General features: G+C 40.7%; 1 protein-coding gene across 7 annotated transcripts in view; it reads left to right on the top strand.

Annotated features, from left to right (window-relative positions):
- Window positions 1-26,085, top strand: part of Akap7 (A-kinase anchoring protein 7) — a 140,984-nt gene that overhangs the window by 28,336 nt on the left and 86,563 nt on the right. For all 7 annotated transcript variants that reach the window (XM_031380616.1, XM_031380612.1, XM_031380614.1 and 4 more), the window contains 2 exons: window positions 1,122-1,258; window positions 5,323-5,483. In XM_031380616.1, coding sequence (XP_031236476.1) covers window positions 1,122-1,258; window positions 5,323-5,483 — 298 coding nt within the window. The remainder of the gene's footprint in view (window positions 1-1,121; window positions 1,259-5,322; window positions 5,484-26,085) is intronic.

The raw sequence follows: 26,085 nt of genomic DNA, 5'->3' as shown, positions 1-26,085 counted from the left end.
CCACAAGCTTCTTACTTAGAGCGGGTTCCACAGTGACAAAGAGGAGAGCCCGTGGGTCCAATGAAGCATCGGACTTGGAGGCTGGTTGAAGGAGAAAGTCTAGGACCCAGGACTGTGTCTTCTGGCTTGCTCAGTGCATCCCATGGATGGATAATGCAGCCATTGTTGAGGATAACATAGACACTCCAGAATCAGAACAGCCTGCTAAGCTCATGGTCCTCTCCCTCCTTAGCCCTGCCTTTTCTGCTTTGTTTCACTGGATGCCGCTTCTATTGCCAGCACAGCCTTTCCTTGTCTCTCAGTAATTCTGTTGTCCCAGCGGCTTTTATGAATTCTTTGTGGCCTTTCTCAGGGCTTGCTGTTTTATTTCAGACTACTCTCTGCTGCACTATTCGTAGTGGCTAGAATCTATGGCTCTAACAGGAAATGGAGGAGGGAAATGCACCGGCCCTCTTCCCGTTCCAGAAGAGCCGGCATTGAGAGGGAAGTCAGAGAACAGCCTGTGGGCTTTCCCCTGAATACATATGGTCAGACTTTGGACGCCTTCGGCTCTGTCTCCATGGTTATGCCCCACCCCTCACAAGTTAGGAAAACATGGCAGCAATCATTCTTATTGGAATTCCTCCTATCCTAGAGAACCTTAAAGACAGCAAGGAATAGATCCAACACATTCACTGTGGGACAAATAAATATTACTTCTAACAGAGATGGAATGTTGTCTGGTGATTTGACCTTTCTGTGGAAGAATAAAGCTTTTCTCTCAGGAATGTTCATAATTAGTGAGTCATATCCATATTACAAGGACACATTTCTAAAAGAATGTGTGGCCACAGGGAGTTTTCCCACTCAGTCAGTGACTCAGAGTGCAAAGAAAGAGCGTTGTGCTCAATGCTTGCAAGACAGACACGCATTTCTGCTTTTCTGCGTTTATGTATCTTACCAAGCATCCAGGTTAACTCTCTAGCAAGTGTGGGAACAACTAAACAATTGCATGTTTATTTAGTTGTGGAATCTTAACATCACTTTAATTTTGGTAGTTTGATGTTTATTTTTCTTACTGATTTAAAATTTTCATTAAAATTTTTTCTTAAGTCTTTTTTTCTTTTTGTATGTGTGATTAGATTACAGCTGGAATTAGAGTCTTGCAAAGTTCGATACTCCAACAGGATGAGCGACTGACCAAAGCCATGGTCGGCAATGGCTCCTTTCATGTTACCTTGCTAGTGATGCAGTTATTAAACGAAGATGAAGTAAACACGTGAGTACCATCTTTCCTGCATATTACTTTCCACATTATTTCTCTACTGTGAGCAAGCATGTGGAGCCAAGGACGCATGGGACATAATGAAATAGTCGTCATCCCAACTACTGGGACTGCTAGTCAATGCAGACAAGGGATTTTTTTTTTTTTTTATTTTATATAACATAGACCAGCCTCAAACTTGATGTATCAAGTATTGGTCATGGACTTCTGACCTTCTGGCCTCAGTTGATTAACTGCGGATGTTAAGACACATTCCACTATACTCTGGTTCAATACTCTTAATCAAGATTTTTTTTCTCACTCCATTGTTATCAGTGGTACTACTTGGTTACACAGATTTAGTGCCTTTGTTAATTATCTAGAACACTCTGGTGTCTGATGCTAGAGTCTAAGCAGAGACTTTAGGTGAAGATTCAGGAGCTGTGGTAGAGCCACCCTTGATTAGCAGTCTGGCTGATGCCTGCTGTTCCAGTAAACAGTGTCAGTACAAGCAAGAGCCCTTAGCATGTGGCCCAGCAGCACTTACTAGTAGCTGTCTGTCATCAGAGCTGCTACTTTCGTGGGGTGGGGTGGACAATTTCTGGTTCAGTTTGCCTCAGTCATTTCTCTGGGCCATGGTATTCCATTCCATGCCTCTGCTCCACATTCCATAAAAGTTGTCTATAAGTCACTGATTACTGGAGTGGAGAATTTCTTGCTGTCCCCTATGGCATTTGATGTATTAAGTTCAAGCTTGAACTCTTTGGAAAACCAAAGCCATGGTGAACAAAAGATTATTCCCGTTTCTGCCTGAACTCATATGGTTCCTGAGGGATGAAGAAAAGACTTGAGTTGGGAAGAGGGTGAGGAAAGATAGAATGAGAGAGGAAAAGAAAATACGTCAGTAATTCACGATTGGTCACCTTATGATGACTGTAGTTGAGGTCTTGACTCAGTAAACCCTTGTGTGGCAGCCAGCAGTCTTCTGATCTTTATGAGCTTCAAGGGCAGAGAGAAGCAGAGATATTACTTACTTTATTTCAGCTCATCAATATATCAATCATAAGAAGAAACAAATGTTTTGATGCTTTTCAAGGAAGACAAACCAAAGAAGTGCCACAGAGCAAGAGTCATTGGGCAGAGTCCCACCCTCTGTGATGGATAGGTCAGTAGCAATTGTCCTACCTTATCAATAGTCAAGTTTCTCTGAGAACAGAGCAGGTCGAGTGTGAGCACACAAATGCCCATTCTCTGTCTATCCAGGTAGATATAGCTGCATGTGTAGAGATTCATTTATAGAACTGGCTCACATAGTTGTGAGTCTTGGTAAGTCTGAAATTTATTGGGAAGACTGGTAGGCTGGGGAGCCAGAAGAGTTTGTGTTATGGGCTCAATCCAAAGGCTGTCTGGGCATAGAATTCCTTTGGCCCCAAGTCTTTTCTCTAAGGGTTTCAGCTGATTTCATGAAGCCTGCCCACATTTGGAGGAGCAGAGCTGTCAGCTTCTAAGACATGGTATGATTCAAGATGTGTCTTCTCCCTGGGCGTTTAACTAGAAAATGGATGGTGTTTTCTGGAGAGACAATTTTTTATGTGAATGATTTTTTTAAGTACCTCTAGCCTAACATTTTTTTTCTATCTCATGTTGTATAGTATGCTAGCCATCTGGATTATCAGCTCTTAGTCCATATTCATTTTTATTCTTCAAAGTTTAGGATCTTGGGCTAGAGAGATGGCTCAGTGCTTAAGAACACTGACTGCTCTTCCAGAGGTCCTGAGTTCAATTCCCAGCACCTGCATGGTGGCTCACAACCATCTGTAAAGGGATCCAATGTCCTCTTTTGGTCTGTTTGAAAATAGTGACAGTGTGCTCATATACCTTAAATAAATCTTAAAAAAAAAAAAAAAAGTCTAGCAACTTATTTTAGGGCTTAGTCAATAGATTGGATGCTGAATATATCCAACAAACATTTTTAGAGTCATGAATTGGTTTTGTTAGCTATCATATAAGGTCCTTTTGTGTCTTCACAGTATAGAAGGAAGTAGAAATATTTTAGGCTAAAGCAGCTATTGATTGATAAGATAGTTGTCCCATCTTAATTTGAATATAAACTGTCCTGAACTCAGTTTCAGAATTCTGTTTTGTTATGGATATGCTCTTTTTTATTTAAGTTAAAGAATAAACTTAAATATAAAGAAGTCTTTTACAAATCACTCTTGAGAAGGTATCCCACATTTAGAAGGGTCTGACAGTCATGCTTCCCAAGACACCATCTGATCCCTTCTTACTCTGGATTACTAGCATCTCACTAGGTAAATACTTTGCTTTAGACAGCGGACAGCTGAAAGCCAGCACTGCTTAGGCCACCTGTTTCCTTCAGCAGGACTCTGCAGATTCATTATTTCTGGAAAGTCTTAATCTCTCTCTCATGGTCTGCCTCAGCTTGTAACTTATAGTTCCATGGAACTGGATGTCTTGTATTCATTCCTTCAGTTTACTGTATGTGTGTGAGGTTCTTTGTGATCATGTGCTTTGCATTATGAGTGTGTGTGTCTGTGTCCCCTGGCCGTGAAGGCTATTGGGGACACCTGACTTCAAAGGTAGACTTGGCGGTGCAGGGAGAAATGCTGACATGTAAAAGCAGTTCTGCATATCGCGTTGTTTCTACAGTGTGGCTGAAGTACATAAATGAGCTCCTTCAGAGCTCGAGTGTGAAGATTAATTTAGAAATATGAAAGCACTACAAAAATCTGTATTTCACTTATTTGTCTGCTGAACAGGATGATTCAATGGTGGGTTTGTTAGAAAAGAGTTTGAAAATCTTTTCCAAACTGCCTGTGTTCATTTCTTTTTTAAGTAATTGCTGCCCTCTAGTGAGAGTTTAATTTTTTTCTCATGATAAGGTACACGGACCAGAATTCTTTTCTAGATGAAAGTGATTGACCATACGTTTAAGACCGTTTGTTATCTTCAAGTATCTGCCTCGAAGCCTAAAGAGCAATGAAGATTTGAAACACAAAGTGGCCATAAGTGAACATGGGCTAAACGGCTCTAACAAGCATCTAGCTCAGGTTGACAAATATAGTTACACTTATACTTTATTTGAATTCAGTTAAAAAAAAATCATATCACAAAGAGTATTGTATTTTGAGATAGAACGCCTGTTTCAGTTTTAGTGGAATGCACTGCACACAGTGAGTCTTGTTTTTTTGTTTGTTCATTTGTTTTGTTATTTTAAAATCTAGGACTTGGGCTGGGGGCATGGTTTGGTTGGTAGAGTGCTTGTCTGCTCTGTCAGGCACAACCTGGGTTTGATACTGGGGACTGTGTGTGCCTGTCACCCTAACATCTGGGAGGTGGTAGCAGGGTGACAAGTTCAGAACCATCCTTGGTACATGAGAACCTGCCTCAAACCCCACTCCTAGAAACAGAAACAAACAGAAGTTTAGAATATTCCTTACAACCTAGCAAAGTTCGTGTGTGTGGTAGGTTGATTTGGGATATATTCTAGTAAAAAGTTAGCGAAAATGTAGTTGTAATTCTTTCTCTACCCTGTAGGGTACTGGCGATTGAATCTAGGTAGGACCTAGCAGTACAGAGCACAGTAAGCAGGTGCTCTATGTACACAGCACTTTGAGTTATTCTGGTAATAATGTCTTCTTGGTTAGCAATTTATTATTTGTTTGTTTACTTTGTAGTCTACTACTGTGGTCCAGGTAGGCCTCAAACTCAAATTTGCTGTCCTCTTGCCTCAGCCTCCAGGGTTCCATGTTTACAGGTATGTACTACCATATCTGACGTAGACGTTTCTTGATGAGTAATGAAATACTGTCTGCTTTTACATCTTTAATAGTAATTATAACTAGGAAAAGACTTAAATCACTTCTATAGTTGTCTAAAGATTAATATTGTTTTTTAACCATAGGTTATACTTAAATGATATTTTGATATTTTGAACTTTGAAATAATTATTTTAATATACAATTTATCTTCAAAAAATTGGATTTCTTTATTTCCTATTTATTTATTTTTTTTTATTTTGTTTTTTATTGTGTTGCTGAAATGTCACCTCTCACTAGCGGTGCCAATGCACTTTTGGAATTGAAGCCATTCATTGAGGAGATCCTTGAAGGGAAACACTTGACTCTGCCCTTCCAAGGGGTTGATACTTTCCAAGGGCAGGTTGGCTTTGTGAAGCTGGCAGACGGAGATCACATCAGGGCCCTCCTGGAGATAGCAGGTAAGAAAGATAGTGCCGCACTCAGGAAACCTCATGTGTTGTTTTTCCCAGTGGCTGTCATGGAGATCTGGTGTCTTCTAATTTGAAGAGCGAGTATAACCTTACTGCACATGAGCTGCTTTGGTGTTTGTTGGGTAAAGCAGTGGCTAAAAGCGTGGGAGGTTCTCTTGAGGAGACTCTTGATTCTGGAGCTTTCTAGGGAAATACTAGACTGGTTTAAGTATGAACTGTAAGTCCAGGTGATCTCTTTGTTACGAGATTCAACATATAATCAGCCCTTGATAAACATTGAAAGCATGAGAGACAATCACCGTGTTCCCACTCAGAGGCCTGTGGGAACTGTCATCTTTATCACAGAGAGCCAATCAATGGATTAGTCACGTTTCACTTGTACCGCTCCCTCTTCCCTTTTGGCTGTTATTTCCTGAGGAGAGGGCCTGCTTAGGAGAGCCTGAGACCTCACATTCATTGGAGGCCAATCATAGCAAATACACTCAGGCCGCCAGGCTTGCACGGCAAGCACCTTTCCTGGCTAAGCCTCCTGGCCTGTAGTATTGTTTTGTTGGGGTTTGCATTACAAACCTAGGAGTATCAGTAAGAGGAAACTCATTTACTAAGTGAATAAAAAAATGCAGAATGATTTTAGGCTAATGGTGAAAGTTTTAAGTAGTGGACAAGGGAAGCAGAGAGGGGAATTTTGTGAGCTGTGTATGATGGGACGGGAGATCGCTGCGAGTGTTTAGGACGAGTGTTAGGATGATATTCCAGAAACTCATACTTTCTTATTTATTGGCACTATTCTAAGCCCGGAATGGAGAAGGTAGCTGAGTTAATGCATGCTTGACCTTTACACGCAGAGGAATTAAAGGGAGCAGTCGCATGCATATTGACACAGAGTGCTAAATGGTGTCTGATGGCATGTTATCTAGTTTCTATTAGAGAATGAAATATAATGGAGAGAGGTTAATATTGGGAGACTGGAACGAGAGGACTGAAGGTAGTATTAATAGAAACCTACAAATGAGAAAGTTGTAAGGGTTAGAAATAGCCAGAGAACAGTAGGTTGAATTTTGAGAGTTTAGGGGTGTTATTCTTGACAGAGATTATTAGAATATTCTTCCATTACTCACAAAACAGAACAAATGATAGAAGTTCAAAGACGAAGAAAGACCATTAAAGCTTGTTGTAGAGTTCAGTAAGGTTACTAGAGAAAGTATCAATATAAACATATGGTAGATAATTGAGGCCTATGAGATGGCCTTGTGGGTACAGGCTCTTGCCACCAAGCCCAGTGATCTGAGTGGATCCTCTTGGCCCACATGGTAGAGGGAGAGAACCAGTTCCTGTAGGTTGTCCTCTGATCTCCATATAGTCACTGTGGCATTTGATCATGTGTGTGCATGCACATGTACAAATGTAAATAAATATAAAAAATAAAAGTAGATCAACCTGGGCTGGTGAGATGGCTCAGTGGGTAAGAGCACCATCTGCTCTTCCAAAGGTCATGAGTTCAAATCCCAGCAACCACATGGTGGCTTACAACCACTTGTAATAAGATCTGACACCCTCTTCTGATGTGTCTGAAGACAGCTACAGTGTACTTACATATAATAAATAAATAAATAAATAAATCTTTTAAAAAAAAAAGTAGATCAACTTGAAGTACCCAGTTTCCTAATGGGGCATCGTTTATAATGGTAACACAACTGGAAGAATGTGAAGCACCATACCTACTGAAGGACAGGCTGGAGAGAAGATTCTAACAATGCCTTTGCTAGGTGCATTTACCAAATGCTTTCTTCAGTTTTCCTTTTCTTAGACTAGGTTAGACCATCAGAAAATTGCAGACTTACTTAAATAAAACCATGTCTCTGTAGACATGGCAACTTTGATATGACAGAGTTGCTTTCACAATCTTTTACTTTCATGACTTAGACAAATTTTATCTATGTATTTAAAAGTAAATGTTGTTAATTAGATTTTAATATGTTAAATAACCAAAAAAAGCTGATTAGAGTTTTCTTGTTCTGTTTTGTTTTTAATCTTGTTTTGAAACAAAGTGTCAAAGCTGGCCTCCCACACACTGTGTACTTGAGGATGGTCTTGAACTTCCACATATACCAATGCCTGGCACTCAGGACAGAGCTAGGGCTTTGTGTGTGCTAGACAGATACTCTGCTGAGCCCTACCCCATGCCCAACTTATTTTTTAATCTTAGTATCAGAACATTTTATTAAGCAAAATGTTTTTTACTTGTTGAATATTTGGATGTTTAATTTGTGTCTTCTGAGACTTGCTTGTGAGAAAGCTTAGATTTTAGTTTATTTAATTTAAACTGTAGGACACTGCATCTGTCTTCCTAGTTTTAGTTTTCCTTTCTCTTGTTTTCTTCAGCTTATGATTATCTTAAGTCCTGTTTTGGGGTAGGGTCAGACAAAGTACGAACAAGCAATCATTTGAGCAAGAACATTTAAAAGCCAAGTAGGATGAAAAATCGTTAGCTGGCTGAAGGAAGGCAGCTTGCAAAGCTGGGGCAGCTCGTTCTGACTGGAGAGAAAACGCTAGTCCTAAGTCTTTTCCTTTGTAAAGAAATATCACTGGAAGGTTTCTAATTAGTCAGTTAGTCATTGTCTTTTTAAATAAATCAATGGGGGCTTGCAGCAAGAATTCCATCCATTTGCTGCAAATATTCTCACAAAAATACTTTCCAGTATCGATGAAAGCTGCATTGTGTGCCGAGGAATGTGAGATCTCACCAGCTTTCATGGGAGCAGGAGCCTGCGCATGCTCATTTGTCATTTTAGCACAGGCCACTGCCCCTGTAATTCCTTTCCTTATTCCAGATGCATTAAGAGTGTTTATATTCTGAAAATTTCATTAAAACAATACATAAAATAGAAATTGGAGGGAAAACATCACCACTTGTTAAACTTACTTTTAACCTGTTACATTAACTGTTGCTTTTCTTTGTAGTTTTCCTGTGTGCTTACAAGAAATTCAGATATATTAATAGTCATGGGAGATTTTCATTTCTTTACACATTAAAGCAGAAGATTTTATTTATTTATGTCATTGTTTTGAGAAAAGGTTTTGCTCTGTAGCCCTGTCTGGTCCTCCTGTCTTGGCTTCCCAGCTGCTGACATTCTGTGTGAGTACCACAATGCCTGCTGTTAGGGATTAGGCACTGCACTGAAACAACAGGCACTGGAGTCTAGTTGCTTCCTCCATTTTTGGAGTGTTCATGTAGTCAGAATTTGTAGTATTTTATTTCTTTATATTCCTTGGATTACATTTTGGCGTCAGGGGTTGAATGCAGGGCCTTGTCCAGTCTAAGTATATTTCCATCGCTGAATTCTATCCATAGTCTCCAGATTTGGTTTTAAAGGAATTCTTCAGAATCAGGCTTCTCTCGAAGACCAACAGCATCTTTATTGGGATCTCTCTCTCTGGTCTCCCCTCAGTTCCCTGACCCCTTTGAAAAAAGCCAAGGAAGACACACAAGTAGATACAGCTTGTTGCAGAGTCATGGGAAGCACTCTGGAGAGGAGAGTGGGCAGTGGCAGAAAGGGCAGCCGACCTATCTACACGCTAGCTGGGGTTTCTAAGGTGTCTGCACCAGCTAGCTTCCTGAGAGGCATTTCCTTGCCTGGGTGATTGGCTCTGTTAGGTAGATTCAATGGCTCTTCATCAGATACTGTGCTAAATGGTGACCTTATAAGGCTTAGGACTCATAAAGCCAGGTTTAGATAGTTATCCATGACATTCAGGGAAATTCAGGATGCTATATCTCCTCCCAGGGCTAGACATATGACTCAGGTCTCATTCCTCTAACATAATTAGAGTCATGGAGTTCTAGTCTTTGTTTATACAGATTGTAGATTATGAGACAAGGGTCTACCTCCTAATATCCTCTAAGTGTGCACATATCTGACTAGTTACCTAATGGCATCAATACAATAAGTTAATATTTGTTTTTATATTGTATCTTAACTTTTTGTTCAAATGGTATATTCTAACTTTCAGAAGAATATATTTCATCTAGCAGGATATTATTTAAAACTGTTATAAACTATGTGTATGTATGCATATGTCTATGTAGGAATATTAAATGTTTACTGGAGCAATGGAGAGAGAGCTAGTCAGACTTAGTGGAAAGCAGGAGAAATTGAAATGGATGTAAATAGTATGACTTACCTATTTTTAATTGAGCCAAGTCTTAGTTCTCAAGTTAAACTCTTAAAGCAGTACAAAGTTATTATAAAAATCACATGACTTTAGATGCTATTTGAACTTATAACTGAAGATTATCAGAATAAACAATGTTAAGACTCTGGGTGTGAGCCTTGGCTGAAGGGCATGAGTTAGAAGCCTGGACAACACAGTGGGACCTTGTTTGAAAAAGAAGTGGTTTAGCAATCCAGTGTGAAAAATTGGAAAACATTCTTGTGTGCATTTAAACATAGAGTCTAAATTAATGAGCTTTATCCATTGATGGGATTTATGGTATCAGGCCCTAAAATATTTTTTGTGTGTATGTTCATGTGATGTGCACACATGTGTTTATGGTGTGTGTGTGTGTGTGTGTGTGTGTAGGCCAGAATTTTGTGTTCTGTGTTTTCTTTAATGATTCTTTGCTTTAACACTGAACCCAGAGCTCACCGATTTGGCTGCCTGGCTGGCAAGAGCTCTCCAGGGATCCACCTGCCTCTGCACAGCCAGCATTGGGGTTGCTGGTGTGCACTGTTATGGCTAGCTTTCTACATGGGTGCTAGGCATCTGAACTCACATTCTCATGCTTGTGGGGCAAGCCCTTTACCCATTGAGCCATCTCTCCAGTCTATACCCTAGAACATTTTATTTATTTATTTTAATGGTTTACTTCTTTTTATTTTATGTATATGGGTGTTTTGCCTGGATATATGTCTCTGTACCATGAGTGTAACCAGTATGCATGAAGGTCAGAAGAAAGCATCAGATGCCCTGGAACTAGAGTTACATATGGTTGTGAGCCACCATGTAGGTGCTGGGAACTGTACCTGGGTCCTCTTGAAGAGCAGCCAGTGCTCTTAATCACTGAACCATATTCCCACATCTAAAGGCATTTTAAACTAAGGACCAAATTTGAGGAGAAGTGGCCAGTCACTCTCTGACCTCCTGTCTTTCCTCTGAAGAAGTTTCTAAGCTTAGGAAGAGTTTTCTAACCCTCCCTGGAAGCAGGTTGTCTGGCTTGCACTTGAGATGTTGTCTTCCTTGCCCCTGAAGGGAAGGAGTGGCCTTCTCTCTGAGGGCACAGGGACACAGAAAGGCCTTGCTAACTTCTCCCAGCCTCACAGTATCAGATCAAAAGTTTAATCTAATTGTCCTTTTTTTATAACTATCCACCTAATCAAACCCACTTTAAAAAAAAAATCACACAGGTTTACCTGGTTTGGGGGGAATTGGAAAGAGCATGGTCCTCAATTTCTTATGAAGGGTCCCAAGGCCCATGAAACTAAATAAAATTGTGTGCATTTTCTCATTACTTTGTCTTTTGTTACAGAATTCTGAGACCTCAGCATAACAAAGTAAATGATGTTCCCTTCCCTTACTGTCAGTCTTTAATTGTACAAGCAGACATGCTGCTATGAATTCTTTTGTTCTAATGTGAGTGGTTATTTTGTGCAGGTAGGATGAAGGGTGGTGCTCATCTTTGTAGGTGGGGTGAAGGGTGGGGCCTATCTTTGTGGGTGGGGTGAAGGGGCGGGGCCCTTCTTTGCATTCTGAAATCTGTGTGTTTATGGTGGGGCTCCTGGAGAGATGTCAGTTATGTGACCTCAGGGGCTCTGGTTCACATCTTCCTACCTTCATCTTGTTTTCCAGAAACAGCACCAACTCCTTTCCTAGCATGATCCTGTAGCCTTAGGGATTATGAAGATACAGAAAACTGAATTTATATGACATTTATTTACATTTACAATAATGAAATTGCTCTGAAAAGCTTTTTGCATAGAAATGGATATGGAATTTTATTCATTTTTTTAAGCTAAATACAATTTTGTTAAGAAGGTTATTAGCTTGAGAGATTGCTAAAACTTCAGCCTGTTGGAATTACAATGGTCTTTGCATAGTTTTGTTCCGAATGAGAAAAGTGCCTTTGGTTAGCATGATAAACTATTCCAAGTACATTTATCTCATAAAATAGAAAATGGAATGATTTAGAATGTTTATTTGAGCATTATGTTTTCTCTTATTTTGACTGCCATTTTCCCCCCGGGATGAAGAGGACAAACTGTATTTCTGGTTATTTGTAAGGAGTTTGTTCCATTCCCAGCATTCCTGGGCCTCCTCAGGCTCTGACTTACTGATGCATGCTGATGTTCCTTCAGGAGCTGACCCTTCACTTTATGGCCTGCGGTGGGCTCTTTGGACAGAAGAACTTTGCTGCATTTCCTTCATGTCCGCACTCCGTCCTGAGCCTGGGACTGTCTTACCTCTCTTTCATTCTTCCCTGTTGGCTCCATGCTTCTGTTCTTCCCTTGTTTCTCTCTTAACCTTTCCCTGTCTCCTCTTTCATTTACTTGATTTTTCAGTCAGACCTATAAATGAAGATTTATTGTATTTTACTTTGTCTTTTATGTGTATGTGCTTTGAATATATGTGTGCCTTATGTGCAAGTCCCTGTGTAGCCCAGAAGAGGGCGCTATATCTAATGTACCTGGAGTTATGCTCTGGGTATGGGTGCTGGGAACTGCATCTGAGTCGTCTGCAAGAGCAGCAAGTACTTTTAACCTCTGAGCTGTTTCTCCAGCCCCTCTAATCATCTTTCAAGTATCAATTTGTTTAGTTTCAGCAAAGCTGTGAGGTAGGGCTCATTACCCTGTCCCTACCCGGTTACCTAATAGACAGAAATGAGTGAAGTTACTTGTTGGTAAATGGCAGAGCCATCATATGCATCCAGGCAATCTGACCAGATTCTGTTCTGGATAAATTGTATGAAAGCTTGTTGGTTTGTAAATTAGCTGCTGGGCTCCCCAGACATTTTCTGCGAATATCCCTTGCCTTTTTGGCTTAGCTGGAAGCCAGCTTTTTATCTGAAATGGTAGTTTCTGTTGAGGGGGAGGCCGTGCACCCAGGACCCAGAGGTGTCACTGCAGTGCCCTGGTCTCTGTCTTTTTTCTTGTCCTGACCTTACAGGAATCTTTTGCATTGGTGTTTCATGGCGTCTGGCTTTGTTACCACCTCTCCCCCTTTTACAGTCACCTTGCTGCTCTATTCATTTACTGAAACCCTGTATTTCTTAGCCTGTACTCTGATTCCTGCTTGCTCTTGTAACAGAACACAAACTGTACGTGATGCTGGCTGTGAGGTTGTATATACTTGGCCCAGGGAGTAGTACTAGTAGGAGGTGTAGCCTTGTTGAAGTAGGTGTGGCTTTGTTGGAGTAGGTGTGTCACTGTGGGTGTGGGCTTTAAGATCTTCCTCCTAACCACATGGGACCCAGTGTTCATAGTAGCCTTCAGATGAAGATGTAGAACTCTCAGCTCCTCCTGCACCATGCCTGCCTGGATGCTGCCATACTCTGGCCTTGATGATAATGGACTGAATGTCTGGACCTGTAAGCCAGTCCCAATTTAATGCTGTCCTTGCAAGAGTTGCCTTGGTCATGGTGTCTGTTCACAGCAGTAAACCCTGACTAAGATGCTGGCCCAGGGTGAGCTTTAGGGCCAATCAGAATGGATATGATAGCCCATGTGCCTGTCAGCAGAAGATAAGCCATTCGCTTCTTAGCTTTTGTCTTTCTTTCCTTGTGTAGAAGCTCACCTTCAGCTCCTGACATGAGAAATGCTGGTGTGTATGAAATGGCTAGCATAGTACTTGGCACATATACAGTGCTGGTGACTATGTCATTAGTGATAAACATGCTGCCCTGACTGGACAGCACGGCGCTACTTTTCTACTGGTGCCTTGGTGTCTTTGACTATTAGAATAATAGGGTCAGCTGTGGCCTAATCCCTTCAGCCATGTTCCAATCTGCCAATCCCAGCCTGGATTTTGCTCAGATAGTTAGTTTTGTTTTTAGTTATTGTGTATTTTCAACCTTGTAATCAGCCCTTTTCTATCAGCATTATTAACCTGATAGCATCTTTCCCCATGAGCGTCTGCACTGTATCATTCTCCTTCAGTCTGTTTATTTAAGAGTGGCCTGTTTCTAGTTCTTTACTTTTACTTACCCTCCCCAGTAAGTAGGTTGCACCCAGTCTATCACTAAGCCACAGCTCTTGTCATTGATTTTTTTTTTTTTTTTACTTTTGCTTAAATCTTGACATCCCCTACCCATTGTTGGTTAGAAAAATGAATTCTGACCCTCCCAACGTGAGCTTACAAGTGGAAGCTCTGGTCGCTCTGTAGTAAACATAGACCATAGATCCTCCAGTGTCTCTGGATTTAGAGCCCAAGGATGAGCTACCACCAAGGTCCAGCCAGAGTTTTGTTTTGGAAGTGTCACCCACATATTTTTGATAGTAGCTAACTAGGTTATGGAGATGGTCTGATAGGTAACATGTAAATTGAAGCCGTGTTTGCGCCCTCGCAAACATGAGCACCCAAGGTCCTTGCTTAGCAACAGAACAGGGCACAGTGCTTGTAGTACAGTGTGTGTGGCTTGACCATCTTTTGGGTTACGTGTTCATCTAATTGAGACTGCTGACTTTCTGAAGTGCATCCTCGATGTTGCTATCCTCTTGCTCCTGGAGTCAAGAGAGGACTGCAATGGGGCTTTGGAAAGCATGGCTGGGGCGGGGACCAGAGCTCCCCCAGTTGCAGTACAACCAGACATCCTTGCTGATGGTATCAGCATTGCCCTATCTAATGGATGTTCTGGATTTAAGTACCCAACAGTGCACACAGGTCCTCCCTTAATCATTCCTGGTGTCTGGGACTTCCACTTTCTTCATTCCCCTGCCTCTCACGGTTCCCGTGTGAGATGCTCTCTCTCTTTTTTTCTTCATCAAATGTCTATGTTTTTGGATTTCTGAATCTACCAGTGCTTCTCCTTTGATAGGGAGTATCTTGGTGAATCTTCCTATGATCCATAAAGCCCAATGTCATTCCAGACACTCGATCATCAACTGCTGTGCATTTGGTCCCGTTTCTTCTTTCCTGTACCGATTGCTGCATCTCGGTTGCAACTCTGCCATCTTTTTCCTGTGGTTGCTCTTTGGTGATTCCATATTGTTTCCCTGAAGTACAAGGCTTATCTTTTTGATTATCCCACTTAGAAGAACTTGCTGGCTGTGAGCTGTGGCCCTTCTGTTCTGAAGTGACCTCTGTCAGGTATTTTATCACAACAATAAGACAAGTGACCAACACAAAGACTGAGAAAGAGGATTTATTACAGTTTCTACCAACAGAGTTGTGCATGTCCAAGAATACAAGCTGAATGTTACCATGTGCAATCTGGCAGCTTCTTTGGGTTCCCTGTGGTAGAGTGGATGCCATTCATCACACGAAGCTGTAAATTTGAAGACTTGCTTTTAATGAAGAATGAAATATTTTAAAATTTTGTTTGACAGTTTTACATAGTAATCAATTGGAAATCTCTACCTTGGATGAGAAGTATAAAGTTTTTAAAATTGAAATTGGTCTCAACATTATGTCAGCCTTTATTTTGAAACACATAGTTCCAATTCCTTGTGAAAACTATCTAGTGACACAGTGGGTTTAGGCAGGACTCCTGTAAATCCGGGACTCACACATGAACTTACTGCCATAAATAGTGACGCCGGGACTCACACATGAACTTACTGCTCTTATTCCTTTTAGGTGAGTGAAGAGTGGGTCTAAAATCTTATTCCATTGTTTTTCTTATTATATGTGACATAATTATATAGTAACTCACACTGATCTTGGGAAGTCTCTCCCAATTGAAAATCATGAAAAATAATTGCTTGGTGTAGTAAGACATATTACTTCACCACAAATCAGATTTTTAAAAAATCATAATCTTATTTACCATTCCTGCTATAAATACATAGTAAAACATAGAATGCTGTGGACCACATAGTTTACATTTAACATTTGAGTTTGGTTTGGGTAATGTTTATAATTATTGGTCCTGGGTGTGAATGTCACCAAGATAAGAGAAAAAGGCATTAATGTATTTATAAAAAGGAAAAAATATGTACAGTGTGGACAAAATTGGTGAGAGAAAAATTTTAATTTGCTCCTGTCTTGCCCACCATAGTATGACAGCTAGAGACAAGATGGGACTAAGACAAGAAACTTTGTGCATGTGTAGATTCTGATGTAGGCCCCTGTTCTTCCCCAGCACAGGGATTTTAGGCATTGGCCGTTTTTACTTCCAGTGCTATTCCCTGCAGGGATCCTCAGTCTTAGTGTCCTGTTGTAATCTCTCCATATTTGGGGGCTGTTCTTCAGCCTTGAGGAGTTTGAGACCTTGTGCCATCTTGTTGGGTTCTGTTATTGATTAATATGTGTGTCTGGTCACCAGCACTCAAAGCCCTAAGTAGAACAGGAACTTTGCCTGTGGCTGAAAGAGATGCTCTGAGCAGAAAGTAAGCGGAAGCCCTGGAGGCTGTCTGACAGCGCCTCTAGTGGAAGGATGGGTAGCAAGTATAAGAATGCTCCTCCATAATTGCTTTTGGTAGGCAGCCCGGATATTCTTCCTGTCTCCAAATGAACTGTGTATGTGGGCATGCATGCATGTGTGTGTGTGTGTGTGTGTGTGTTCATGTGTGCATACACTACACACTAGTGTGAATACACATGCCTGTGAAGGGGTGCACAGAGGCCAGAGCAGGCTGTTTGTGAAATCTTAAGAAAACTAAAGGTTATTTCAGCATCTGCCTGTTTTTAAGTTTTCTAAGAAATTTACCATTCTATAGATCCTAATATAATAGCGTGTTACTTTAGCATGTTCTACAAGTAAGTAAAACTGGTTCGGGCATTACTGAACTCTTTGCCTGTACGTAATTATTATAACTTTATAGCTGTCATCCATCTTTCTCTCTCTGCCCTCTTTCCTGGAGACAAAGGTCTCACTGAACTAGAGGCTCACTCATCCTTTCAGCGATGCTGGCTGGCCAGGGATCTATCTCTTGGGATCTGTCAGTGTCCTGTGCCAGTGTCCTGTGCAGGTGTCCTCCTGTGCCAGTGCCAGGGCTGAGGCTTCAGGCACGCAAGGCTGTACTTAGCCCTTGTGTATTGCTGGGCATCTATGCACACTCTGCTCTCATGTTTGCAGAGGTTTTATTTACAGAATTGTCCCCCTGAGCCCTGGATGAACTTTGTTCTTTGCAGTCTTTGATCACTGGGCTCCTTGTCAGGGTTTGGTGCTGCCTCTGTGGTAGTCTCTTCCTATGTAGGAGGAGAAAGAAGACAGGAGAAAAAAGAACCCACTACTCCCTTATTTATTTTTGCTGAAATAGAGCAACAAAAGATGTTTTTTTCAAAATTTGCTTTTGGTTTTTCGAGACAGGGTTTCTCTGTGTAGCCCTGGCTGTCCTGGAGCTCACTCTGTGGACTAGGCTGGCCTTGAAATCAGAAATCCACCTGCCTCTGCCTTCCAAGGGCTGGGATTAAAAGCGTGCACCACCACTGCCTGCCAAATTTGCTTTTGAAACAGTGGCCCTTCAGCTAAGTTAGGTGGTAGTCAGTTATCCATTATTAACATGATAACTAGCATCTTGGAACAGAAGTACTTACAAGTAATTTTGACGGTGTCTACTGACAACATTGAAACCAGGTTATCTGTAAAACTGGCTTAGCTGTCAGAAGTCTCAGCTAAGAGCCGCCACTGGAGTAGCATTCAGGCAGAGAGCCTACTATTTCATAAATCATAAGCTCAGGTACAAATATGGTTGGGATTATCGAAAACGTTCTAAGTTTAGTCCTTTCCTAGAATTTAATCATGTGTAAGATCAGGAGTTACATTTTAATAATTAAGCTGCAGCTGCCCTGTTATGTTTATAGTGATCACACATTTTAGAATTTCTGAGGCACATGTCACAGGGCTGTAGATTCTGAATGCAGAATGGAAGATTACTCTTAATTCATTAAGAGCACATATACCACACATGTAAGCACTAAGATTTTTTGTTGATAATATAATAATTAAAAAGACATGAAACTTGGAGGGAGATGGAGCTGGGATAGGAGGGAGAATTGGATGGAGGAGGCTGGGGTGGGTATGATCAATACACACAATCAATATGGAACTTCCAAAGAATAAAAAATACTAAAAAAGAACCCATGTAAGTGACTGCATTTTAAATATATTTTGCAATATGATTTAGTTTTCAGTATTTACAAATGATACAGTTAATACAAATGATAAAGCTTCTTTAAAGTAGCTGTTCTTACAAATCTTACATTAAAATTATATTTTTAAACTTATTTTAAAATAAAGGTGAATAAAGCAAGATTTCTGGCTTACAGAGATATGACTCATGCTATATAAAAATATCACATCTATGTGTGTATATAGAGTGCTTAGTAACTCAGCAACCAAGTTTTAGATATTTTTAGAGCATATTAAGACAGTAATTAAATCCTGTTATATTAGGAATTTTAGAGCCATGACAATTTTATAAAAGTTATATTAATAAAATATGTAGTCTAAAAATAATAGTAGATATTTAGTCTGAGTTGTAAATTGCATGTCATTCAAAAGACCTTATGAATAGGCACCTGCTTGGGTAAGGTTTGACTTTGATCTTTAAATAGAGTTCTTTTGTAAATTTATTAAGAGCAGCCCTTATTTTTGAACATAAAAAGCTAGAGCAGACTGCAGAGAGGGCCCAACAGTTACAAAGGGCCTGAGTTTGGTTCCCACAATACAATAGGGTGGTTCATATGGAGCATTGGACACTAGCTCCACGGGATTGGATGCCCTCTTCTGGCCTTTACAGATATCTGCACACACATGTGCATGTGCACACAATCATAGGGAAACATCCAACATGGTTTTTTTTTTTTTTTTTTGGAAGAACTGGCTTCTGGTTTCATATATGTGTATTGAGGTTTGAACTTAGAGACTGCTATAAGTGATCTGTTGGTCATAGGTAACCTAATCATGTATATACTTATATTTTCTTTTTATGAGCTTCATGAAATGGGATAGAACTTTTGTAACACAGATCTTTAGTTACCACAAGACATAATTCTTGACATTTTACATAATATTATCCTAAAAATCAGACCTCATAAAATCAGTACCATCATTTAAACAAATAATTTGTTATTTTCTCCACTTTCTTTAGGTATGAGGGCAAAAATGATAAAGTTAGATTTCTTCAGCTCAGAAGTCTAATAGGCCTGGTGCTGTGTGTGGTGCACACATATAAATCCTAGGATGTGGAAAGTAGAGGCAGGAGGATCAGAAATTCAAAGCCAGCCTTGACTACATAGTGAATCTAAGCCAGTCTGGGCTGTGAGACTATGTCTCAAAACCCAATAACTGAACCGAACTAAAACAGCAAAACAAAACAAACCACCAACCAAGAAGAAGGGGTAATTTTGTAATGTCTTCTCCTCATTGCAAATCCAGATTGTGCTTATCCATGTACTTAGCTTGAGTTTTGCCCAGTCAGTATCCATGTGCACTCCGACCTTCATTCTAGACATTACCAATATGACTTATAGATCTGAGATCGGCATGTTTATTATAAATATGATACCTGGGTATGAAAAGCATGGGATTTGCCCTCATATCTCATAAATATTTTTCTGCAAAACAGTTAAGGATGGCATTTTTAAAGATCTAAGCTTTAAAGATTAGTAGCTTAGTCACAGATCACTTGCCTAGCATCCACAGAGCCCTGGTCCAATCTGCAGTGCTGCAGAAGAAAATCTAAAAGCACGGGGCTGGCAAGCAGCAGCAGCTTGCCTGTTTCAGGAAAGCAGGCAAGCGTCTGTAGTCTTCGCTAAGATCCTTGCCATCAGTCACATGAACATCTGATTAAGATGCCAAGAAAGCTGTAATTACCAACTCCATTTGGAATTTTTTTTGGAGAGTCTTGACCTGATATTCAGATCCTTCTGCCTCAGAATCCTGAGTTATGGTAGGATTACATATGCCATTATGCCCCTGCTGAAATAATCTTTGAGTTGAAGTGGTCTTTGCAGCAAAACAGAGCTATCTGGATAAACTTTCACTATAGTAGATGACAGATGTCTTACAGCTCATTTATCAAGTATAGTTCCTTTATACAAACTATAAACTCTAGGGATTTTAATGTAATATTACTGTTTTAAGCTGGGCAGTGGTGGTATATACTTTTAATTCCAGCACTTGGGAGGCAGAAACAGGTGGATTTCTCAGTTTGAGGCCAGTCTGGTCTACAGAGTGATAGAGGATAGTCAGGCTACACAGAGAAACCCTGTCTTGGAAAACATCATGATCATGATCATCATCATCATTTTAATGTGAATGGGTGTTCTGCCTTCATGTGAGTCTGTGGACCATATACGTGCCTGGTACCTGCAGAGGCCAGAAGAGGGCATCAGACTCCTTTGAACTGGAGCTCTGCTAGTTGTTAGCTTCTGTGTGAATGGTGGTGATGGATCTGGGTCCTCTGGAAGAGCACCCTGTTGTTTTACATCTGAACCATTTCTCTAGCCCCAACTTCAGGGTATTTTAAGTCAGTGAAAAATAATATTCTTAAATCATCTTAAATCTTTACTGCTTATAGTTTATTTCCTCTAAAGGAACACTACCAAACTCATTCTCTGAAGCCAGCATTATTACCCTGGCATATCAAACCAGGTAAAGGCTTAACAACAATAAAAACAAAGAAAGTTTGTAGACCAGTTGTTCTGTTGGACAGAAATACTCAATCAGATACTTGCAAACTAAATTCAAGAGTGCATGAAGAAGACTGTGTACCATAACAAGTTATTTTTATTATGGAGACGCAAGGTGGTTTAACAGCAAATCAGGAAGTGGTGATATAGCACACTAGTAGGGTTAAGGACAGAAATCACACGTTCATCTTAACAGATTTAGAAAAGGCTTCTGACAAAGTTCAACACCCCAGAATGATAGAAGCCTTCAAACAGAAGGAGTGTGCCTCAGCAAGTAAAGATAGTCTGTGACAAGCCTATAGCCAACACTATACTGCAGGGAGACGCGCCAGAAGCGTTCCCTGTATCATCAGAAATGAGACAGAGTTCCTCACTCTGCTCTTAATTAGTATAGTCTGGAAGTCTTACCTGAAGCTGTAAGACAGAGAACAAAATAGAAAGGATACAATCAGGAAGCAATAAAGTTAGAATATTCCTACTTGTAAATTGTATGAACCTACACTACACTCCAAAGAATCCAGATACTACAAGAAAACTCATAGACTTGAAAACTATTTTCAAAAATGTTGCAGGGTGCAAGTAGACATACAGACATTAGTGGTTTTAGCAAGGCATAGTGGCGTGAGCCTGTGATGCCAGCACCCTGGATCCTTATGCAGAGTTCCAGGCTAGCCTGATCTACATAAAGCCCTGTCTCAACAGCAGCAAACAGTTCCCTCCTCTAAACAAACAAACAAACAAATAAACAGATGCTTTTAGAAATAATATAACCTAGTAATAGACTAGCAAAGAAAGAAATCGGGACCAAAAAAAAAAAAACCCATTTTAAATAACTTCACACAATCAAACTACAGTAAAAATAACAACAAAATAAACTCTAATCCTCCAACCTAGGAATAAACCTAACCAGGGAATGAAGACAATAAGAGATTCAAAGACTTCTCACACAAAATTAATACTATAAAATGACTTTTTAAAAACGAAAGCTGACCCTCAGATTCAACACAATCCTCAGTGAAATTCCAGTGACACTCTTTACAGAATTAGAGGAAAAAAGCCTGAAATTCACAAAATCTCAGAAGATACCCCAATAGGCAGAGCACTTCTAAGCAGAGGCAGCACTGTTGGAAACATCACAATATTGATCTTAAACTGTCCTAGTGTCAGAGCAGCCAAAACAACAAGATTCACACTGAGAGCACAGAGAGCTCAGTGCGGCATAGCAGCGGTTCTCAGGCTTGCTGATGGATGCTGCGACCCTTAATATAGCTCCTCATATTGTGATGACCCTCAACATAAAATTATTTTCTTTGCTACTTCATAACTGTCATCTTGTTACTATTATGAATGCTGATGTAGATATCTAATATGCAGAATATCTGATATGTGACCCCTTGAAAGGGTCTTTCAACCCCACGGGGGGGGTCACAACTCCCAGGTTAAGAACCACTGGAATAGAAGATCAAGAAATAAAAACTCATGTAGCTAATCATTAAAAAGGTACCAAAAACATACATTTGGGAAAAAGAATGCCTCTTCAATATCTGGTGTAATGTTTGGGAAAACTAGATATCCGCATGTGAAATAGTACAGCTATATTCCTGTTATGCTGGGCAAGAACAAAATGAATCGAAGACCATTAAGTCATACCAGAAACTCTGAAGGGCTGGGGAAAAATAAGGCAAACTTTTCCTTTTTTAAGATTTTATTTACTTATTATATGTAAGTACATCATAGCTGCCCTCAGACACACCAGAAGAGGGTGTCCAATCTCATTACAGATGGTTGTGAGCCACCATGTGGGTGCTGGGATTTGAACTCGGGACCTCTGGAAGAGTAGTCAGTGCTCTTAACTGCTGAGCCATCTCTCCAGTTCTAGGCAAACATTTCAAGATCCACACATAGGAAAGGACTTTCTCAAAATGGCTGTAAAGGCACAGAGAACAGTTCCAGATGGACACATGGAGCTAAGTGACAGAGGCAACCATGAGCCAAGGGAGAGATTTCAAGGGCAAGTGGAGGAACAGAGGAGAGTAACTGTATGTAGTAGGCATCTTATAGAGCGTTCAGGCCTTGGGTAGTGAAACACCACCATTCAGCATTCAAAGTCAGATGAATTACCCTCCTCCATTGCTACACTAGCCTGGCAAGGAGTTATGGTCACTATTTCTCTATCTTTATTTGGATTTCTAAACTGTGCTCCATAGGAATGTGTCTGAGAATTTCAATCTTGGAAAGTGTTATCATCTTGAGACTGATTGGCTCTTCCACGTGTGCTTTAAAGGTTGACTTGCATACCTTAACATTAGAAAATAAAAAAGGCGGCTGTAGGGGATCCCGGTTGGCTTGGCTGAGCTGCCTTGAGAGCTGCATCAGAGGCTGCTCAGGGTAGAGTCCATGGCTCCTGGTGCATGGTACCTTTCAGTTCCCGAGACACTGATGTTCTTTCTTCCTTGTGTGTCCAGGCCTCTTTGTGTTTCTCTGTGTGTTCCCTTAGTTGTCAAGGAAGCACGGAGGCTTGACTGGACAATTGGTGTTAGCATTAGACTTCTGTACCCCATATAGCTTGTATCCTGGAAACTACAACTGGGTTGACCCTGGTAATTACCATTATATTCTGTTTCTGATAAGGGCATAAAAAATATTGTTCTCAGTAAAACCGCCACAGCTTCAGTTTTTCTGTGACCCCTCCAATTGGCCTGGTTCCTTGTGGCCATATCAGGCGACGTTGGCCTAGTAAGTAAGCACATGAGCTTCCAGACAGAATTTATTTAGGCTTATGGTTCCAGAGGGATACAAGTCCTTCGTGGCAGGGAGAACTGGCAGCAGACAGCATGGCAGCTGCAGCTGAGAGCTCGCATCCTCAATGGCAAACGTGTACCATAAACAGGGAACTGGAGAGTACCAAGTCTTCAGACTCTCAAAGCCCACCTCCAGCAGCATGGTTTCTCCACAGAAACCATACCTTCTAAGCAGCGCCAAGCTGTGCCAGCAGCTGAAGACTGTTGAAATAGATGAGCTCATGGGGGAAATTCTCATTCAAGGCCCTGTAGTAATAGAACCTGTGTGGTTTGAAATCAAAAAGGAAACTACGTGTGGAAATGAAGGACCAGGCTGAGAGAAGGAGGAAGGCGGGGAAGGGAAATGGTGGGAAGCATGGACAGGATACAATAATGTAAGTAACAGAGAGGAAAATGTCATAATGAAGCCTGTATATTCTCACATAAACAAATTGGAAACTTTATTCCCTGTAGATTTTGCTCCTCTCTAGTCGTTCTCTAGCTGGGAGCCATCATTAGATAATGTTCCCCTGTGTTTTGTCTTTTTAAAAGTAGACCCCTGGCCATAAAACTTGGCTGTGGTCCCCTAAATTGGCTTGCATTAAGAGGAAAAGACATGATGTGTGTATGCCTGCATCACGTACATAGACTCATGTGGGCCTCTATTCACACATATATGCATGTGCTTAAGGGTATGTGTATAAAAAGGAGTGGATTTACAGTTTTTCACAAAGTTGTAGAGAGGAAAATCTGTCTGATCTGCTTCCTCATAGCAGTGTTATAAAATATTGAAAATGTAAAAGAGAAGCTAGGTACATCAGTGGCGGGATGGCTGTGTCAGTCCATCAGTGGCGGGATGGCTGTGTCAGTCCATCAGTGGCGGGATGGCTGTGTCAGTCCATCAGTGGCGGGATGGCTGAGAGCAAGTTCTTCCCCTGATGCTTCCATTCTTACTGTGGTATTTCTGTCAGGGTCCCAGTTACAATGTCGTCATATAAACAGTGTAAGAGTTTGAGGGAATGTTAAGCGATAAGAAAGGGAAACAAGGTTTGCAAAAATGAGTATGCAATTAGAAATAGAGGATTCTGTTAAAATCAGCTTAATAGTTTACTTTGAAACAATGCTTAGTGACTTCTTTATTTTTAAGTATGAATTTACTGCTGCCACACTTTTAAAGAATTCATTTTAGTAAGATCTATATAAATATGTAAAATCTAAAAAAATAGATAAAGCTGTTTTTGTTAGGTTCACCAAAGTGTTGCTTATTAAATTATTTCAGTGTCAGCTTGGGCTTCTAGTATTGTAAAAATGTATTTACACATTTGACTACGTATGTGTGTGTGTGTGTGTGTGTGTGTGTGTGTGTGTGTGTGTGTATGTAAGACAGCCCATAGGAGACTTTTCCACCATGTGAGTCTCAGGGCTTGAATGAACTCCAGTTGTCTACGTTGGTCACAAATGCGTTCAGGTTCACCAAGACATCTTGCTGCCCCCAAAACACATTTCAAATGAATGATTCTTCAGGCAACTCTTTCCCTTCTCATCTGCAAGATAAATCATATTATTTAGGAAGCACACTGAGTTGTCATTTGAAGGGTGCCTGATGTATTTGTTGTGTGATTTTCAATTTAGTGTGTGAAGGAATTTCTGTTTTACCAGGAGAACTGAAAGTCTCTTTAATTATTCATGAATTCCCCTCCAGAATAAAAGTGGGTGCAGAGCTCCCCTCCAGAATAAGAGTGGGTGCAGAGCTCCCCTCCAGAATAAGAGTGAGTGCACATGAAAAACCCATGTAATTTTCACATTGAGGGGATTTTTATCTCGAAAGTGACATATGTATAATGACCATCCATCCAGTACCCAGGCTAAGCAATAGATTATGCTTCTACTAAACAAAGTCATTAAGAAATACTTCTCAGAATGAGAACATTCCCTTCCCCATTTCTATACACCTAGAAAATATACTAAATAAAATAAATAAAATATACACCTAGAGAAAATGCTCTAATGAAAATTAAATGTGCTCTGTGACAAATATTTAGGAAGTATTGTGAATAAATATCATCAAAGATTTTTGACCCAGAGAGTTTTGAGAGAAGTTATGTTAAAATCAGATGAAACTGGTAGATTTTAAAGTGTTTGTTCAGATGTACTTGATTGTTATATTGAATAAGGTAACGTGGAAATCTGATCAGATAGCAAAGACTGGCTCGGGTGCCTCCTGCCTCCATGTGGGATTCAGTCCCATGGTAACATCAGCCTTAGACCAAGCATTCTGCGGGATGCTTTGCAGATCCCTGGAGTCTGGCCTTGGTGTGGCTCTCACACCTGAGTGTTTTGCTCTCTGAAGTCCACTGTTTTGGTCTCTCCTTTTTTTTTTCCTCACCCTAGAAAGTTTCTGGGCTCTGTCTGGGGGTTCTCCTCCTGTACAGCCAAGGTTTTAAACTGGAACAATCAAAAAGGATTGGCTCCCAGTACTTGTTTCTTATTTTATTGAACTGGAAACTTCTAGTTTCTTTGGAAAGCTAGTTATGTCAAATGATGTTTTGCTGGGGCACACAGGTGAAAGGCTGTCTTGCTAAAGCAAACACGTGAAAGAGTGTTTTCCTGAAGCAGACAGACACAGGTGAAAGGATGTTTGGATAGAGCAAACATGTGAAAGGAAGTGGGATGAAGGGGTATAAATGTGACCCCAAAGACAGTGGGAGAGGAGCACTGAGCACTGGTTTGGTCTGCTCTGCCTCGTTATTCTTTACTAACAACATGCATGTATTGGTTCACTTTACATAGAGTTGTTGAGTTTAACTTGTGATAATGCTTCCATTGAGAGAAACTCGCTCAAGAACTTCTTGTGAGGTTCCTGCAGGAGGTTGCCACTTCCACAGCCTCCCTTCAGACTGGTTGGCGCTACAGCTGCCTGGTGTCTGCCTGGAAGACTGGACTGTGTGCCTGGGGTCTGCCTGCCTGGAGGACTGGACTGTATGCCTGGGGTCTGCCTGCCTGGAGGACTGGACTGTGTG

This window comes from Mastomys coucha, unplaced genomic scaffold, assembly GCF_008632895.1.
Source record: "Mastomys coucha isolate ucsf_1 unplaced genomic scaffold, UCSF_Mcou_1 pScaffold2, whole genome shotgun sequence".
Lineage (NCBI taxonomy): Eukaryota > Metazoa > Chordata > Mammalia > Rodentia > Muridae > Mastomys > Mastomys coucha.
This window is presented reverse-complemented; position numbering and strand designations above follow the sequence as displayed.